The following is a 21,106-nucleotide window of genomic DNA, read 5'->3' as shown; positions in this document are numbered from 1 at the left end:
AAAAGTCCGAGGAGTGCTTGATTATAGAGAAACGGGTTGCTGGGACACAGCTCCTCTTGATAAGCGGCTGCTTCTGTTATCGCAACTCATTTTTACAATCAATAATATGTGTCGCCCTTCGCACTCTATATGTGGTAGGGATAGGCCTATGATAGACAACCAAAAAATACATGGATAATAGATGTGTTGGTTGCATTTATTAGTTAATATAGAAATGCGTGTCTTTTTATTTGATATATGTGTGATGTAAGACGTTGCATCCATTAATTTTAATAAAATTGTCCAATTGTAGTAAAATGGATTTGAAAATGTCTTCATAATATAAAGCTTTATTATATTTATTAACCTGACTGAAAAAATTGTCAGCCGCCGAACTGTTCCGTTCGTGCCGGAACCCGGGATTGAACCGGGGGCCTTTAGATGACTGTTGCGTAAACAACTTCAGTCTAACGCTCTCCCAACTGAGCTATTCCGGCTGACATTCACGTATGTACTGCTATTTGGTGAAGCTGTGTATAGCGATCGTTATAATATGTCTATTAATAAACTAATACATTGTACGTTTTCGTACCACTACGCCTTTCGATAAACTTGCTTGCGCGATAGGTCGTCAAATATCGTACTACATTGATTCTCCAATAATCTAATGGATAAGCAAATTAGAAAAACCACAAAATAAATATATTTTCATTATGTTTTGTTTTTATACAAAACATCATTTGATTTTATACAAAATCAGAAAGTTTCGCGTATTTTTCCAGTCCCTGTGATCTTTCCCCTGTAATCAGTTGTGGATCACTTATAATTTAAAACAATTAGCTTCGCATTATTGGCAATAGATGTTGTAATAAATGTCATAGGCACAAATGCAGTACTTATTTACACCAATTAACACAAACAATCACCACTTTGCAAGATATTCTTAGAACAAAAATATATACATTGATCCGTAAAATAACTTCTCCTCCCATAAGCGAAAAAAATGCATTACATACTAGTCGCCGCCCTCCAGGGCGACGCCAATAAACTTATCAATCAGTTAATATTGGATGAAGTGCTTGCACAACAAATTAACTATTTAAAATGGAACTACCATGTATCAGTAAGCATATGACAGTAGATAAAATAAGAATGTCATTTAACATCACGCATGTTTTGTATTAAAATAAGAAGGTCATTTAACATCATGTATGTACTGGCAGATATGCCCTTCCGTATAGTAAACCTCTCGAATCCATTCGTCATTATGATACTATAACAATCCATAAATGTTTGTCAGTCAAGCTTGAATTTAAAGTACATATTACGTTAATTGACGTATGACCCAGATTACTTTTAGAACCATTTAACGCTCCATGTTGATAACATCTAAGAATGTCAAGTGAACGTTATGAGTCGGAATAATGATTCTTGAAACATGCTTCTGATATTTAAGAAGGCAGTCATAGTGAATGACATTTAGAAACTTTTGACTTTTATAACAGTATAATCAGTGTGTATTTGTATTCAAAATTAATATGTTCTTTAATTAAATTGTCGTGGAAAATTCCTCGTATTAATCGACACATAGCCAGGAAACGTCCGTGTTCAAATAAATAAAAGCGAACATATTAAATGAGCCGTTCTCTGTGGAAAGGGGGAAAGTGCAGTCCGCACAGGCTAATCAGAGCCGACACTTTCCGCTTTAATGATAAAGTTCGCCAAACGAAAGTCGCTTCTTAGTACAAAATCAAGTTCAGGCGGAAAGTGTCGTCCACGATAAGCCTGTGCTTTAAGCATGATGTCGTTTGAACAGAATAACTAAGCAAATCAATAATTTTTTCACAAATCACTTTGCACGTGGTACAGAATGGCGTAATGAATGAATGATTAACTATATCTTTGCAGAAAATTATTTCGAGTTCATATATAGATTCTTTTTTGAGAATCATAAAAAACGTGTCAATTATGTGGATATGATTTTCAAAAAACATAATTGTATACTACTTCAAAATCATGAATATTTGTGTAACGTTATTTTTTATGTTGATTGTGTGTGGTGACATATCTACACATTTAAAATCCCAACGTATAATTGACCCCGGACATTATTCCCTACAGATTAAGTTTTTTGTAAATAATGTTGCCTCAGATGCTGATTGGTTTCTACGTTATTTTGACAAACCGGACACTGGCTGCTAAAGTACTTTGACGACCAAGACATGGGGTCTTATATTGCATTAAGACCAAGGTAGATGCAGCTTTCCATCTTTTCAAGCGCCTCGCAGTGGACTGGGAAGGGCTTGTAGTTGGATGCGTTAGTCTTAAAAACCTTTATACCGTGTCTGTGTATGATCAGGTGCATTCTTGCTGAGCTGTACGAAATAATATTTGTCTTATCCTGCATGTGTTGTTGGTGTTGGGAAGAAGATTAAAATCGTCCAAATGTTTACAAATTGTCAACTGGAATCCGTTTGTCTACTGGTCCGTTGAGGTATTCTTGAACCTGTCTAGGGCATCAGGAAAATGACAATTTAGAGTAAGCAGCCTTGTCTCACGCCGGTTCTTACTTTTAGGGCGTGGTACGCAGTTTGTCGTGCAGGTCATCACCTCCTAAGACTACCTGATGATGGTGATCGTTTCTGGCATTATATAGTGTCTTAGTAGGCTGAAGAGGGACTCCAGGCTAACGTCGTCGACCGCATTGTCGATAACGTTAACGGAGATGGGTGTGTTCCACTCCAGGCAATGTTCCATATTAATGCGTATTGTTGTGATCCGATCCATCCACGATCTTTTCTTTCGGAAGAAGGATTGTTGGTCATGGAGATGCGTGCCCACAGAGTATTTCATTCGGCACAACATAATGCGATAAGACTTTCCTCAGATTGACAACAGTGTGATCCCTTTGTATATGAAACAGGAATGTAGTTCGCATTGTTAAAGGGCATGATGAGGTAACCTTATTTTTGCTAGTTTTCTTTTCTTCATCTTTTTACGGATTGTCGAAGAGCGGATCTTGACATCAGCCTTTGGTACTTAATTTGATATGCTGGCCGATAATATTTATTGAAGTTTCTCAGTTTTTCAGTTGATTGATGACGCTGCCAATCTATAATTTCGTGTGTGCATAGCACTTGATTGGCAGATCGCTTGTAGCTAGCGATGTGTTTGCATGGGCTGATCTGTTGAAAAGCTTCCGGGAGTGCTAGATTAATTTCTTTCTCAGCAATCCGTCGTCTGCTATCACTCTGTCGTTCTTGTCCCTTACTAGCCTCTTTGTCCTTTCATACTTCCCTGATATCCACTAGTCGACCGAATACATGTCATTGTATGTGAATATGTCCTTGGTTTGTTGCATCTTCTGCTTCTTGTCACAAGCTTGTCACAAGCTTTGCTGCTTTTATACTATTTTAATTGCCTTTGTGTTCTAGTTTATGGTTGTCTGTATTTAAATTTTTGCAGCGTTTATAAGATTCATGGTAAAGTACTTCTCATGTTTAGGCCACTGCATGTTTCGCTGTCGGCCACTTCTGTTCTATCGCCTCTATTTCATGCTCGCCTAGGTTCTGAAACTTGTTTTTAAGAGTGCCCTTCTTATTTCAAGGTGTCTTTCAGCGTGGCTGTGTTGTTACGCTTGTATAGGCTGTTTACCGAGACAATTTTGTGTACAGAATAAGATCAATCTCGCTAAATCGGGAAAAGATGCTGTCCCGAAGCAACTTCTTTTCCAGTCTAGAAGCGTTCATGAAAATAGCGACATATTCCCTATGATGCAAAGGTCTTCAATATGGCTCTCCGTTGACAGGCCTTTTGACACCTAAGTTTTCTTGTGTTTTTAAGATACTGATATGTGATGCATCTATGGTAACATGGATTGGTCGTTTCAAGCTGTTAAGTTACTTTAAGACTCTGGATAAATTCGTGTATTAAAACATAATTGAAAAGCCACATGTATGTCCAAGATATGGGGCAATAAAAAATGCGGTAGATAAAAATATCTTCATAATATATATATTTTTTAGATGATAACTTCTGCAATATATGTGTTCCTCTTTGATAACTGCTTTAATATTCTGACATAGAAGAAATCTTTTTCATTAGTTTTATCGATTGATATTGACCAAACTAATATCCCAACACAACTAAATTGAATAGTTCGTGTTGTGAAAACCCATTTAGGAGGATTATTGACCTTTTGTATCGACTGCCATGTTTCGACATGTGATTAAATATGTGCGAATTCTTCTTAATACATAATTAAACACAAACGCTCGGAAACTCAAGCTGCAAATATCTCAGGTCAGTTCCGGTCAAACATTGCAAAAAAAAACACTAAATGAACTTATTAGAATTGTATGTGTATACAAGTTTAGCTTTTTGTTTATGTATTCATCAAAATAAGTTAGTGATGTATATTTTGATTAATTGACGTTACTAACGCGGTGTTTTTCAAAATAAACGCGGTATCATGCATTGTTCAGCAATGTCAATTAACAAGCAAAGTGCAGTTTAATGTTGTCAATTCATATTAACTACGTATAATAATATTGGTTACACCTGAATTGGTAACTTTTAGTCATGTTGATATACATTTACATTTCGTAATCTAAAATCCTCTTTCATAATCGAAAACAATTTTATTCACGAATCTATCAGTACCGAAATATTGTAAAAAATCAGTCTCAACTAAATTCATTACTTAACTATCTTTATACGATTAAGCTGGCATATATATCTACTATGAAAATAGATCCTCATCTAGTTATTACGGTCATAATTGTCAACAAGTATGCCTATTAATATATGTCTTTTTGCATTATCGTCGGTGGGGTTGACGTGTGTCTGTATTTTCGAAGTTGATGACGTACTTCTGCGCCTAAAGCTGAATAATGTGTAGTCCCGATGCGCGTCAAAGATACCCTTGCCTCATTAACGTACAAAACTCACGATTTTTTTTTTAATGGTCTAAACTCGAAATTATTTGTCTTCAGAAGAGATTTAAAGTTTTTCGTTATTTTATCTTTTTTATCCTAAATAGATGTATATGTTATCATAATGAATAAACTTTATAAAAAGGCAACATTTGCTCAATCGAATGCTCAATATGATAGTTATAATGTTAATTTATTTAATACACTTGTTAAAGGCTAAAGAGGCTAAATAGGCTTACTCCACACACAGAAGGCGGTAGTGCAGTTGTACGCCGACTGCAATTATTTGAACATTTAAATTGAAAAACATAACAAAGTTATACTTTTCACAAAGGCAATGAAAAATAAAGTAAAACCCGTACATAAAAAAAATCATTGGCATTTTAATATACCACCGTATTTTTTTTACTCAGTACAAATACGAATACATAATGATGCGAACAACTTTTGACATATCATAATACGTTCCTAAAATTTTAATAGTACACTATTTGCATGCTATAGTCACTTTAAATAACATTATGTACCCCTCTCGGTAAAAATTATCGAATGAGGTTTATCTTTTTTACATATCGAATGAATTAACTTAATGACGATGCATATATAGTTTAAATGTAACATAAGTCACTTAAAACGTCTACGGTACACCATTTGACATGCCTTATTAACCGTGAAAGATTAAGCATTTTGTTAAATCCCTTAATACACAAGATTTATGTATGACCGAGGCAACGATTGACAGACACAATAGAAACGCGACCCGATATTATTATTGCGAGATCGCGTCATTCACCTTTTTCACATTGTTAACATTGTTAAGGTTTTATTTGCTGATGATCCATTTGCGTATGGGGTTAAGAGGATTAAATATTTATTAAAGTTATTGCGAAACAAAGTTCAGACAGTTCAGTGGGTTAGCAATAAATAGTTTATTAGTTACATTGACCCGAATACTATGATCTTAAATCATCAAAAAGAAACGTGGTAATTGCGACCGACATAATTATAGAAAGTATTGCTTTGAAACAAATACACACATTCGGGCGCGATGAAAATAAGAACGGCGTTTCAACCACCCTTAATAAGAAAAAATACATGCAAACGTATAAGGAGGTTCTAATTTGCGAAACGTTCGTTGTGTAATTGTGAGTATTCATAAAATAAACCGTGTTTCCTTTTCCGAAACACTATACAATATCATCTTTCATACTAGCTCCTAATGGTAGGTGTAACAGAACAGAACACATATTTAATTCACTGTGAACGGAGTAGCAACTTTTATTAGCAGCAACAATGAGTGAATACGATATCTAAACATCACTTTAGTTTTGTTGTCGCACTTCGTATTACATCTCTCGCTTTGTTAATTTGAAACTCAGCGTTACAGTCTAAACACGTATTTATACTTGTTAACGTGAAATAAGGTCGTCTCGCTGATTGATGTGAATCTTGCATACATGGTACCACAGAATTAAAAACCAATTTGTTCAAGAGTGGGGTGATACTTGAGCTTCACAGTCCAAAATGTAACTATACTTTTTTAAAGCTAAAATATTTCAAATACCTGGATTGTTCAGCTTATAAAAAGTCAAGAATCCAAATTAGCCAATTTGTCTTTAGTTATAATTAAATTTTACTTTCAAAGGGACCACACATGCGTCAAAATACGTATCTTAGTGGTATAGGATTAACACACGTACCGATCCACAAAAAAAGCGTCCAGTGTCCAAATAAATAAATGACGTGGATTCTACAGGTTTTACGATCAACAATAAGGACTATTAAATATTACCTGTAAGATAAAAAAAATATTTGAGTCGCTTTCATGCCAATGCACTTGTTTATTTAATAATTTTTATATGTACCTCAAGCAAATGATCATTTATTAACCGCTTACTCAGTCATTGGCAGACGAAACATTTGGGGCGTTGATATTTTGTTCACACATGCAATTTATTCTACAAGGAGCGCATTAATTAGGCGGAAGAGATGTTCTTAAGGTTAAATCGAAATATATGTATTAAAATGTGACGTATTTTTAAGGGAAAATGAATATTACTTTAATATAATTGATAAATCGAAGTCTACAAAAGTGAATAGCTACATATAATGTATAGGTATGTCATACTCCTAAAAGCGCTGTTAAAGGTTTTCATTTTCAACAAAAAACAGAAGATAAAGATGACCACAATAAGATTCATGCAGCTTTTACACCATCATTTACATAAGCAGAGTAGTCAGTATATATATATCGTTTAAATTGTTAATTAATTTCACTACGTTTATCGTGCATGTGGTGTGTGCAATCCCGTGAAAAACGAGATATTTGCAAAGCCAAAACTATAATAAATTATAACGAATGTTTGCGGGAAAAGGAAAATATCACATACGAATAAGGAATGGTTGATAGCCAAAAGCATCAACACAGAAGGACGCAACGTCATGTATTTTTATACAATTTATTAAATGGTATTTCAGTTTAAACAAAACAAACTGTTAATATTGTTAAGACTGCAGGATAATATGTAGGTCATTTAATACAAAATACCGTTGACTTCAGCCAACAAAATAAGTAGTAATGAAGAGATAAATAAAAACACTTCCCGTAAAATAAATATCAGCAAACAATAACACGAAATATATGCCACATGATACATGCATAAATTGTCACGACCTGTCTAGACTCTTCATATCCCAAGTTTTATTAGCGACGACGTTGTCTCTGACTACGTTGTCTCTGGTTGCCTTGAGCAGGAAACTCGAAGTACATGGCATCCTACAAAATGGAATTATACAAATCATGGCACAACGTCTAAATTATTCAAATAAAAAAATGAAAATAAAATACTCGATAATGTTTAATACGTCTGTACAATTAATTTATGCAAACGTTATTTGTTCAATAATCAACGACGCTCGTGGATTAGCATCAGGCAATAAGCATTTCCAATATGTAAGCAATATGATTATTAAGAAGGCAGTGCTACAAAAACAATATGAAACACATGCGGCAAATATCTCTAGTCAAACGAGATTATATTATTTGTTTGCACTAATTTCTTTCTTAAAGCGAGATTAAACGATTTTTATGTGTTACATTGTAATATATTGATAACAATATGTTACAATAACACAAAAAAGGCAAGACATTGCATACGAATTTCATAAAATGCTGCAAAGAAAAATAAGCGCCCCGAGCCGATTGTAACGAAGATATTTCGTACATATTTTACTACAATAACAGAAGCATTCGTCTTTTTATTAGGATCGGAGTTAATGTTCGTGTGTCGTTTGAAAAAATATCGTTGCAGGAAATTAAAATGATCCGTAAAACAAAATTTAGATCCACATCGTACATGCATGATATTTATGCTGGCGCATTCGACTGCACAGATATTTTTGATTTCAGAATTAAATATCTGGCTTATTTCGCATTTTGCGACACATGTTCTTCTGAACTTGTATTTCATATATATTGAAATATATGTATAATATTTTATATAAATACATAAATATTTACTATAATATTTGAATATAAGAAAGCGGTATTTACAATTGTATTGGCAATATTTTAAATACATACTAATAGCAAACAGGCTCCGATCAAAGCTGCCTTCTGCTTAACGTCCAAGTGCATAGGGACTGAAACAAAATACATGACCACTCAGTATTATATTGACAAGATTGGACCATATTTGCATATTAAAGTTCAAAGTTCTACTACTACTACTACTACTAATAATACTCCTCCTACTTCTACTACTACTACTACTAATAAAATACTACTACTACTACTACTACTACTACTTCTACTACTACTACTACTACTACTTCTACTACTACTACTACTACTACTACTACTACTACTACTACTACTACTACTACTACTACTACTACTACTACTACTACTACTACTACTACTGCCACTACTGCTACTACTACTTCTACTACTTCAACAACAAATACTACTACTACTTCTACTACTACTACTACTACTACTACTACTACTACTATTACTACTACTACTACTACTTCTACTACTTTTTCTACAACTACTACTACTACTACTACTACTACTACTACTACTACTACTACTACTACTACTACTACTACTACTACTACTTCTACTACTATTACTACTACTACTACTACTACTACTACTACTACTACTACTACTACTACTACTACTACTACTACTACTACTACTACTACTACTACTACTACTACTGCCACTACTACTACTTCTACTACTTCAACAACAAATACTAGTACTACTTCTACTACTACTACTACTACTACTACTACTACTACTATTACTTCTAATACTACTACTACTAATGCTACTACTACTACTACAACTACTACTACTGCAGCTTCTTTTACTACTACTACTACTACTACTACTACTACTTCTACTACTACTACTACTACTACTACTGCTTCTTCTACTACTAATACTTCTACTACTACTACCACTACTACTACTACTACTACTACTAGTAGTAGTAGTAGTACTACTACTACTACTACTACTACTACTACTACTACTACTACTACTACTACTACTACTACTACTACTACTACTACTACTACTACTACTACTACTACTACTACTACTTACTACTACTACTACTACTACTACTACTACTACTTCTACTACTACTACTACTACTACTACTTCTACTACTACTACTACTACTACTACTACTACTACTACTACTACTACTACTACTACTACTACTACTACTACTACTACTACTACTACTACTACTACTACTTCTACTACTACTACTACTACTACTGCTTCTTCTTCTACTACTACTATTACTACTACTATTACTACTACTACTACTACTACTACTACTACTACTACTACTACTACTACTACTACTACTTCTACTACTACTACTACTACTACTGCTACTACTGCTACTACTACTACTGATACTACTACTACTACTACTACTACTACTACTACTACTACTACTACTACTACTACTACTACTATTACTAGTAATACTACAACTACTACTATTACTACTTCTACTACTACTACTACTACTACTACTACTACTACTACTACTACTACTACTACTACTACTACTACTACTACTACTACTACTACTACTACTACTACTACTACTACTACTACTACTACTACTACTACTACTACTACTACTACTACTACTACTACTACTACTACTTCTACTACTACTACAACTACTACTACTACTACTACTACTACTTCTACAGCTAGTACTATTACTACTACTTCTACTTCTACTACTACTTCATCTACTACTAAAACAACATCAACCACAGCAAATACTTCTATTACTTTAACTGCTGCAACAAATAATTATACTACTACAACAACACCAAATGCTATACTACATATACTACTTATACTATCACTACTAATAACATTACTACTAACACTACTACTACACCAACTACTAATAACAATACTAATACTTAAAATCTTACTGCTTATTATATAACTGCTCTTGTAGCTTCTTCTATTAATACAACTTCTTATTAAAATTAGCATTTAAGTCCTTACATTTTATTCCGAAATTATCTGCCGAAGTCATTCTTTCTTGAGCCATGCCGGCCCATTGTTTAGTGATCGAGCCAGCGTTTTGTCCATCTTTTGCAGAAAATAGCTGTAAAAAACGTGCATTTTGAAAATTTTAAGTTAGGAGACCAGAATTCAAAACAGCATAAAGTTCCGGACACATATATAGTTGCCAATACTGCTGACGCAAGGTCATGTTATAATCCTGTATTCTAACGAGTTTGGAAAAATAAATGACACGTTAAAAAAGAAGGGCGACTTATTTCAAAATTAATTTGAACTTGTTTACAATGCTTAATTATTGCTTTTTACCCAGTTAATGTCTAAGAGTTTGCCCCGTTATCATTTAACCAGAATGAAGGGTTTTTAAGATAACTTACAATCTTGGTTATTTTTCCATTCTCTAATATGGAAAATGTTTTACCCGAACTTAATTAATATATGCTATTGTACAGCAGTGTTATTAAGTCTAATATAGGTAATACAGTTGCATGTTGACCTTTTTTCGGGCGTCACATGGCTATGATATAAAAAATGCATAACAGTTGATACGCACCGAATGTTGTAATTGACCAAAGTTTTGCTCTTTCTCAGAATGACACAAGCTAGAGAACATGATTGTGTTGTTCATAAGGTCGTTTTTAAAGTTTTGTCCATTGCTACAGTACGTAATTCCTGATGTGAAGCTGATTGGGTATATAGTAACAACACAGCAGAATAAAAATGCAGACAAATTCACGCGAGTTTGCGCAATTGAACGTTCTGTTATTTATCCTGAAAAATACCGGTAGAACTGACTTTTAAACATTTATGTTATAATGTAAAATAGTTCAGTGTTCAATATTTTTTATATGCCGCCATTGGCGGATGGATATACGTTTGGCGTTGTCCGTCCGTATATCACCAATTGTTTATTTGATTGATTTGATCGATGGACCCATGTAAAGAGTGTACGTTAATTGTATTTAACACTCCTCTATCATATTCATATTTTGGGTAAAGGTTGTAAGATTAAAATGTTAACATTGACATCGTACATACGCGCTCTAATGCTATCAATTGACTGTACAAGCAAGTCAATGTACCGTCAGCCATCAGACAAACATAATCTTGGTGGAGCGATACATTTTTGTATACATTGGTATGTCCCCGAAGATGGGCATATAGTGATCGCATTTCCGTCCTCCGTCTGTCCGTCTGTCTGTCCATCTGTCTGTCTGTCCGTCACACTTTTCGTTTAGGTTTCGACAAATGCTCATAACTTCTATGTCGCTTCAGATGTAACCTTCATATTTGGTATGTATGTGCATATAAACAAGGCCTTTCCATACGCAAACAAATTTTGACCCATTTGACCTTGACCTTGAACTTAGGGTCCGCGTTTAGGTTTAGAAATCTGCGTTTAGGTTTCGAAAAAGCGTTTTCAGGGGCATATGTCATCATATGGTGTAATTCTATACAATAATAACCTTTATTATAACATGAGTTAGTTCACCTCAAACCCTATGTCACCCATTCCGCCGCAGCATGGTCCATCGATGTTCATCAGATCGTCACGCTCCTGGTCCTGTACCACAAACTTTGGAGGAGATAGAAAGCTGGATCTAGAACGATACAGTTGTCGATATGCTATGAGATTTACTACAACGCCACATTAGCCTCAAATCCGCCGAAAGTCGTTGCGAACACAAGAAATGTATAAACAATACCGTTTAATTGCTTTAAATTAACAGATATTTAAACAAACTATTAAAGAGTCACGAAAAAGAAGAGACTGAGAGATTGCAATTTAATGTTCTACTGTACTATGCCTATCGCATGTATTCTTTTTCAAAACATCTCGCAAGAGAGCTCGGGAGAGCCTAGGGTTTTGTTTGGCTTTACAGGGATACCATAGACATCAATGTATTGTAGTTCAATATATTAGTTAAGTGAACTTATAAATTCGTTTACATACGATTATTCACAAAACACATGCAACTGACATTTGGCACACCTTCATAAGACGGACGCTGCAAAATGAATGTGTTGTAATGTTAGACTTGCCTTTGTAGATGTGTGTTTATATTGTAAGCACAACACACTTTCTACCGAATCCCGCCAAAAATTAAAAGAAAGTACTGACAGACAATATGATTTTAATAAATTTTTCAAAAGTGACTAAAATATGTGTTTGGTTCAGTCTTACTTTTGAAATATTGGTCAATTTTCATAATGCCCGCTGATATATTTAATGAATGACAGGTTTCTTTTCACGTTGATGCATAGATGCAGTGTGCAAGCTAAAGGGAAGCCCAGTTGATATTATTTAATATTAACCGGATATTGTTTTAACTTTCACCACATGTAAACTCACACTGATTGTATTTAAACACAATTGTAATAATTACACGTTCATAACTGAGAAATGAAACAACACTTTGAGTGTATTTGCCCTTGCTATATGAAAGACGAGACCCCAATCATCAGCTTATTAATAAATGATATGTATTGATAACTGAACAAAGCAAGTGTATCCGATATATGTGGTCTGCTCTTCGCATTTTTAGTTCGAGAAACCGTTCTCTTCGGAATTATTCAAATTAATTTATTTTAAACAACAATAAAATTGAGTATTGCACTATGTTCTTACCGTTGTGACACGTATCCCACTGTCTGTCCAACAGGCGCTTCTATGGATAACACCGCGCCGCAGCAATCTCCATTGGCACACCAACAGTTGCAAACCGTGCAGCAACGAGGCTCGCGATGAAGCCGTATAACCTCCTGAAAACATGTGGAATACATGCATTAACAGGACAATTTGCGAGTTTCGATTCAAGTTCTAGCATTATTGACGTTAACATCACGAGAGCGCGGCCCTTGTTAAAACAGCTTTCAAATCGACCGGGAGGGTTTATAATAAGAGGTAGATACAATCCAATACTCAAGCTGCAATAGCAGGAGAGCCACCACTCTTCCGGGCAACGTACTCTTATTTTAATTTACACATCTACGTGTTAGTTTTGCAACCAGTATTGATCTAGCTTCAATAACAATACCTCAACCATATTGGTTACAGCTGCGATTGTTGGTATTATTACAGAAGTAGTTCGTCAAAAAAAAATGTTTGTATCGCCAAAAGCAGTTGGTCAAAAGATATTCATTCAAGTAAAAACATCTTGACTAAGTTCGAGATTCTGCTGCCATAAGGCATGTATTCAAAGCAATGACTTTTGCTTCGTAACTTCCTTGCGGTGACCAAATTTGTATTCATACTTGTTCATCTGGTACATTGCTGTCCGATATCGAGATGAGCGATGGAAAGATTTATGTCCTGTAAAGCGTGTGTACGAGTAAGATATACGAACCATTCCCGCATTGTCTGTGATATGCATAATAAATGATCGCTGACTGCAGCAGGGTCGTAAGGGGTGTCCCGGCTCTTAACATGAAATATAATTTTAATATTCATTGATAAAAAAAACTAAATGTCAAATTGTACTTAAACTTATGAAAAGTCATATCCATGTTGCCAGTTGTTTATTTTAACAAATGTTTTGTGAAGTATATTATTTATTAATGAATATATGTAAATGCCTTGGCAATTCTACATTAGGGTGCTCCAAACAATGTCCGTATCAGGATATTGTTTTTTAATATCACAACAGTCTTATTCGTACATTTGTATAAGAAAAGTCATTCATAAATAATGTGCTATTACAACCGTATATGCAATACTGCAGCTTTTATTAATTATTACCGAATATGTATTCAAAATCCACAATAAAATTATCAGTAAAGTACTAGTGTTTTTTGCGACACAGCATTATGCAATATTGGAGGCTGGCTATTATCAGCATTTGTGTCTTGTTCTGTGAAAGCTGAGCATAATGCATGTGCGTAAAGTGTCGTGCCAGATTAGCCTGTGCAGTCCACACACGCTAATCAGGGACGACACTTTCCGCTTTTATGGTATTTTTAGTTTGAAGAAAGTCCCTTCTTACCGAAAATCAAGTTTAAGCGAAAAGTGTCGTCCCTGATTAGCCTGTGGGGACTGCACAGGCTAATCTGGGACGACACTTTACGCACATGCATTATGACCAGCTTTCACAGAACAAGACACCATTGAAAGCGTTGAGCAAGGCCTATATGTTGTGGATTGTTCAGCCGAATCAGTTGGCAGCTTCTCTTTAATTAGCATCACGTAATTATCTGCTGGAGTCCTGATAATTCTTGTTATATAAGCACCCTATTCCACATATCCTCAAAACATGCATACTGAATGAGAATGTACGCCTTATTTAAAACAAATATGCGAAAATCGGAGATTAAGCGTTAATCGTTAAACATATAGTATATGTGTTATCTTTTTGTTTCCAATCTTTTGAAAATTATTTTCATTATCATGCTATTAACTGTCAATAGGAAAAATGTTTTCTCAACTTTGGTTTGAAATTGATGTTTAGAAAATAAATTTTAAGACTGAAGGCCAACGTACATTTAAATACTTTATCAAAGTACCTTCAGTAGCAAAGTAGATCTGTTGCCCCATGGAGTTCAACAGATGGTACTTGTTGGGCATATCCTGCCATGTCATCACTAGAGCGATTAAGAAACAATATCAATAAGCTTAAAATCAGCTCCTAAATTTAACACTATATATGACTCATATAACCTGGGCCCGTATTTACCAACCGATGCTTAGACTTAAGAATAAAGAATAGACTATATATACATACTATATATAGATATATACAGGCCTCCACTGGTGATTATGCCATTAACAAAATGTACTATATGAAGAATAATATAGATAGAGATGTTTACTGCAGAGTTTGACACAAATTAAAGAAATTCTTGAATATTCTAATTTAAAGAATTTTCTTTATTCTTAGATTTAAGTCTAAGAATTGTTTGGTGAATACGGGACCAAATTAATGTCTGACCCTTCCATACGCCAATCCACAACCGGCGTTTCAATGTCGACCTCAAATATGGTTGTACATATTTCCAGAGTGTTGTTCTGTTAGAAAGGTTTGTGTTTCAAATATTCCTATCCTAATTGACGTTTACACTAGTTTATCCTTTCACCAGATGAAAATCAATAGTATAGCAACGATCGTATAAACTTAAGCTTTATACTATCGCTATTTTAACATCAGATTTGGGGTTTCCCAGAAATTCGAGAATATGTTTTTGTCAACTACAAAAAGAAAGATAAAATTGTCAAAAAATGCGATATTTTATAATTATTAATTTAAAAAGGAAGAAAATAATAGGATAAATACAATATTATGTGAGTTTTTGATAAAAATCAAGTTTATCATGCTCGGCTCTAACCATTGTAGCGCTCGGCAAGCCTCGCAAAACTCACATAATATTCTCAATACAATGCTTACATTCCATTAAGTCGATCTCCTGATTGATCTGGACGAAATCGACTTGGGTCAGATATTCCAGGCCCGGTGGGCAGCCGGACGACGCTGTTGGTTTAGGCATCCAAACAATAGGAGCCTGGTTCGCCACAACTGATACGTAGACAATAGTAAAGCGAGAGGGAGGATCGTATTTGTGACGACTTTGATAGTTTCGTGCATATACATATATAGGTAAAATACAAAAGGGAAAATCTATAAACGTTCAAGTATCGAGAAGGTTATGATGAACAATATTGTAGTGTTTAAAAAGAGACTGAAACAAAAAATCGCTAACCCCTATGTTATTAAATGGTTGATGTAAACTCCACAAAATATATTGCACATAGTATTAACCAAACTTAAAGTATTTCGTAATTAAGAAGATAATTATAATTAAGCTTGAAGAATCGTGTAGGTTGTGTGTGACTGTGGCAGTTAAAAATCGGAACTTAAGTGTTATAGAATACTTTAAATAAGTAGGGAAATCATTTTAACAAGGAAAAGAAGTTACGTTTACCATTCCGGTATTAATGAATGAGACCTATGTATTGAAAGGCTTTCCCTTGAAACAATTTAAACTTCTGAATGTTCGGCCGGCTATTTCAATTTGTTGGGCGCTGGTCCGCAAATACAACGATCACGGGTTCAATCCACGGCCCTGTTACATAAATTATGAGGATATCAAATCATTTCAACTGCAATTTCTTCCCTTACTCTTATTCGAATAGGGCGGCGGCCAGTTGTAAGCAAAAGTACGTCCACTCAGTACTGGTTCGCCAGCTAGTACAGGGAATGTGTCAGTTAGTAAACAGACCGCCGCAAATATGAGCAAGCTACTTTAAGAAACGGCGAAATCCCCAATTAAATAGTTAAACAACAAACAATTTTTAAACGTTATGCCCATATATCATCCACGATTTAACAACGTTTTGAAACAACAAATAAAAGTCAGAAGCACCCGAATGTATCACATGTGCATTGTTTTAAACATTTTATAAAACGTTTATCAAAACATTACATTTAAAGAAAACTAAGCGGTATTTGCAGTGTGTTATATGTTCGTATTGTGATGTCTCTGGATCGTATACACTTGTCTTTATTTTTCAAATGTATGTCAAAATTTAAACAAAAATATATTTAAAAACATTCGGCGTATTTCCTGACTTTGAGATAAGGTTGAACATTGACGCTTCTAAGTTATTTAATTAAAAACCGAGGTTTAAGTATTGTTGTGCTTTTTTTCACGTATCAACCGTATGAAAGGTTTGTTATGAAGTTCGTATATATTTAACTACTTAAAAGTATTCGTATGTCGCCGTGACGTAATGGATATGGTGTTCGCATTGCGACTTTGGGGTCACGGGTTTGATCCCCACCGAGGGAGCGTTCTCTAGATCTCCCCACAGACACCAAGTACTGTTTTTCCAGGAAACGGACTCGAGAGCGTTTCAAATATGACCTTTAGCTTTCAATGAAATCAAGCAAAAATAATATTTCTCATACACAAATTTAACTATGTAATATCACATCATATGTGTCCTCACATGGTTAAATATTAATTTAATTCTTCGTCATCGAAATATGTGGCATGTTTATATTTGATTAAGACGCACTTTTCTTGTAACCTATTCAAATAACACTGAAACATCCGCGTCATGTTAAAATTTGACTTATGGCATATGCGGCCGCTATAAAAAAAGCACGCAATGTTTCGTGGTATCTCCAGAAAAGTAATGGAACATCAAACCACGATACTTTCTGATATAATATTGAAGTCACACTGTGTTATTTATAGCAAACTGGCAAATGTTGGTAGCCTATTATGGCTTGCATTCGTCACACATGTGTGGCTAGAAAATAAAACAATTACCCTCTTATCAAGGACACATTACTAGTTTCGATAATTTTGTCCATCAATACAAGACAATTGATGTTTTCCCTAAAATTAGTGTTATTTGATATCTTGAAGGCAATACCGTGTTATCAACATAAAGCGTTATTTATAGTACATTCTGTCTTCACCTGACGATTTACTGACCCAGTACTGAACCTTTAAGTCTTGGCATTTTCCGGCAATGAATGATTGTAACTGGGCAATTTGTTCACATCTTCCTAAACTGAACACGGTTACATCTTATACTACAAAGACGCGGTAAAGTTTCCCATGGCAAAGGTGATTGTGCTTAAATCAGCCAGACATTTGAATAAATTAAGTGTATTCATTCTGGTCTGTTAGCGTTATGTAAAAGTTCATTTACGGTGAAAAGCTGGGTTTAACAGCTACGCCGAAAGAAAAATTAGAAATTGCCTTGAACTTTGACCTTACCAACGACTCCAGGCTGCATTGTTAACGCCATGTTGTTGTACGGGTTTACTGTAAACAAAATAAGCAGAAGAACTTAGATTAAACGGTATCAAATGTATTGAAAATGCGTTATAAATCTTAATGATACATTGAGCGAAATATAAAAGCAACATTACAAAATCACAACCGATAGGTGCGTTATATTCGTACACAGTGAATTCCATTTCAACCTTATATAACCAAAATAATGCATATGATACTTCTCATATATTCTACCAGCTATATTCATATGGGATGTGCTCTGTGAAAAAAGGGGTTTAAATGCATGTGCGTAAAGTTTCGTCTCCGATTAGCATGTGAAATCAGTACAAGCTAATCAGGGACGACACTTTCCGATTTAATGGTATTTTTCGTTTAAAGGAAGACCCTTCTTGACGAAAATCCAGTTAGGCGGATAGTGTCGTCCCTGATTAGCCTGTGTGGACTGTACAGGCTTATCTGGGACGTCACATTACGCACATACATTAAATCTGCTTTGCACAGAGCGAGGCTCATATGTATCGCACCATGTACCTTGCGTCATTATTGATGTAATTGCCGACTTATCTCTGCAGAGAAATCCTAATTGAGGCAGCTGCTAAAGCAAGAGAAGAAAGATTTGTTTAGGCAGCTTTAATTCATCGCAATTAAACAAAAGCAAATATGCGACCGAAGTTCAGCAGCATTAATAAGAGTTCAACCCTAATTTTTTTAACAGCAAATGAAGTTTTGATACTATCATCTTGCAATCTCTTGATTAAACAGTTCAATATTTTAGCTATTTATTAATGCACGAAATACAGGCTCAGTACTCGTAAGACGACACAATATGGAGATATCAACATTGTGTTAATTGGCCAGACATTCGTCTGTCAGCTTTAGTTTATGATACCCAGGAAATGGCTAATGTTAGTAAATGTCTGACAAATATCTGATCATAACGAGATACCAGGTTTGTATTGAACAAATAGGTGAAATGCAACACCGGACTTAAATTAAAAGTGTCCAGCTTAGTGCATGCAAATAAATGAAGAAATGTTCATAAGTCAAGACAATATATATAATCGCGTTCATTTGTTTGGCAATATACAGTTTATTAGTAGTAAGCAAACAGCAATATAAATGTTTCAAAATGTTGTTTTTACGATATCAATAAGAAACAAGTTATAATTCAACAAACTATTGCAAACATACACTAGGATTATGTCACACTTTTATACGCGCTTTTTATATACCACCACCTTTTGCAAACCTCTGAGCCGATTATGAAATGAACTTGTGTGCGTGACGTCAATCGTACCTTGTCAGTAAAATCAAAACGAATTATATGCACTGTTTGGTAGTTACGGTCACGGAGCGACAGGGGGAACCGATAGTTTGACATACATTTCGAAATAGCCATACAAGTAATACTTGGACGCATATCAATTTAGTAATTGATATTTCATAATTATCAAATAGACGTAACATTTTAAACTATCGAATGAACGAAAAGAAGAATATATTACCGAAACTGGAACCTGCACCTATAACAGTAATTGCAGTGAACATGTATGTTGGCAGATCACTTTATTTACAAATAACTTTATTACGAATTGGTCTTTCCAATCCGCGCAGATGCAACTCGTGCGCGTTTCACTCGCGTTGTTTAATGTAATTCACCGTACCAACCGCTTTATAACTCATTTCAATATTGGCGAAAATCATGATTAATTGTTGAATGATATAAAATGTATAATGCACATATTTCCAGACGTAAAAAAATCTTCCTATATATAAAACTTTATAATGGCTTCGTTATGAAATTCTTTATTGAAATACTAAAAATATTATTTTAAGAAATCACTTACTATTATAAAGTATATGTCCTTAAATGTTCGACATATTGGAATTACTACTGAATTTGAGTATTGTCCTTAACACATCTCTATCGTATAAAATAAACAGACAAAAATAATGAAGAATTGAAATGAAAATTATAAGTATTTGCTACACCAGTCGATGCACGTGTACATCCACCCGATACGACTCGAGTTAGTCTGTTCAACGGGCCTTAGGTAAACGGAGTTATTCTGTATGGACAAATGGTATTCAGAGGTCCAGATAAGATGCGTATTTGCGTAAAATACGCATGCACAAAAAGAAAATACGCATGACCTAAAATTTTGTTGAGTAAAAAAACTCCTGGCTAAATTCGGATAACGCATCGTGTGCAATTTCAATGCGTATTAGCCGTTTATACATGCATATAAATTCATGTAAACATGACTGGTTCCTGTCATTGTGTCCACACTGGGAAAAACGTAGTGACATTACCATCTATGTGGTTCCCGACCTAATTTACTCCTCAGTTAGAACGGTATCATTTAATGTTGGCCCACGATAAAGGCCGATGTTGACACAACGGGCTCCCCGCTGCACAATCCCCACGCAGAGTTGTCGTTTCATGCTCTCACATACAACCTCTGACATCAAAAGAAAATCCTACCAGATTCGGTAGGATGTTGTTTTTTTAAGTATTATATTATGAAATAGAGTATCATTTTATTTTAAAAATAGTGTATAAGTTTAGGTTCATAATAATTAAATTAAATTACTTTAATTAAAAAAGTAAAAATTACTGTTTACAAATTTAAAAATAACCGTTGATACTGTAAGACGGCCACGTGGTTCGACTATTATGACTTAGTTGGTAATAACGGCAGGGAGTTTAGATCATTATATATATATATATATATATATATATATATATATATATATATATATATATATATATATATATGGGTCTTATTTTCCGGTTAAACATAAAACTCTTGTTTTAACAAAGGAAACAATTCTCCGGCAAATTCTTTTTCGGCATTGTTTTCTACAG

The 21,106-nt window shown here is 34.5% G+C and overlaps 1 protein-coding gene and 1 non-coding gene across 2 annotated transcripts in view; both read right to left on the bottom strand.

Moving 5' to 3' along the window:
* Nucleotides 1-21,106, bottom strand: part of LOC127848165 (phospholipid scramblase 1-like) — a 162,459-nt gene that overhangs the window by 136,328 nt on the left and 5,025 nt on the right. The window contains exons 2-11 of the mRNA XM_052380464.1: nt 19,743-19,760; nt 18,769-18,832; nt 18,217-18,264; nt 15,873-16,001; nt 14,995-15,072; nt 13,842-13,915; nt 13,124-13,257; nt 11,987-12,095; nt 10,477-10,579; nt 8,497-8,555 (exon numbers count right to left, since the gene is read on the bottom strand). Of these exons, the coding sequence (XP_052236424.1) occupies nt 8,497-8,555; nt 10,477-10,579; nt 11,987-12,095; nt 13,124-13,257; nt 13,842-13,915; nt 14,995-15,072; nt 15,873-16,001; nt 18,217-18,264; nt 18,769-18,778 (744 nt within the window). The 5' untranslated portion in view covers nt 18,779-18,832; nt 19,743-19,760. The remainder of the gene's footprint in view (nt 1-8,496; nt 8,556-10,476; nt 10,580-11,986; nt 12,096-13,123; nt 13,258-13,841; nt 13,916-14,994; nt 15,073-15,872; nt 16,002-18,216; nt 18,265-18,768; nt 18,833-19,742; nt 19,761-21,106) is intronic.
* On the bottom strand, nt 387-476 carry Trnaf-gaa (transfer RNA phenylalanine (anticodon GAA)). The gene is given in 2 exon segments: nt 387-422; nt 440-476. It is a non-coding gene; the product is annotated as a tRNA-Phe (tRNA).

The sequence above is a fragment of the Dreissena polymorpha genome, chromosome 10 (genome assembly GCF_020536995.1).
Source record: "Dreissena polymorpha isolate Duluth1 chromosome 10, UMN_Dpol_1.0, whole genome shotgun sequence".
Taxonomy (NCBI): domain Eukaryota; kingdom Metazoa; phylum Mollusca; class Bivalvia; order Myida; family Dreissenidae; genus Dreissena; species Dreissena polymorpha.
Note: the sequence above shows the minus strand (reverse complement) of the source record. Positions and strands in the feature narration are given on the sequence as shown.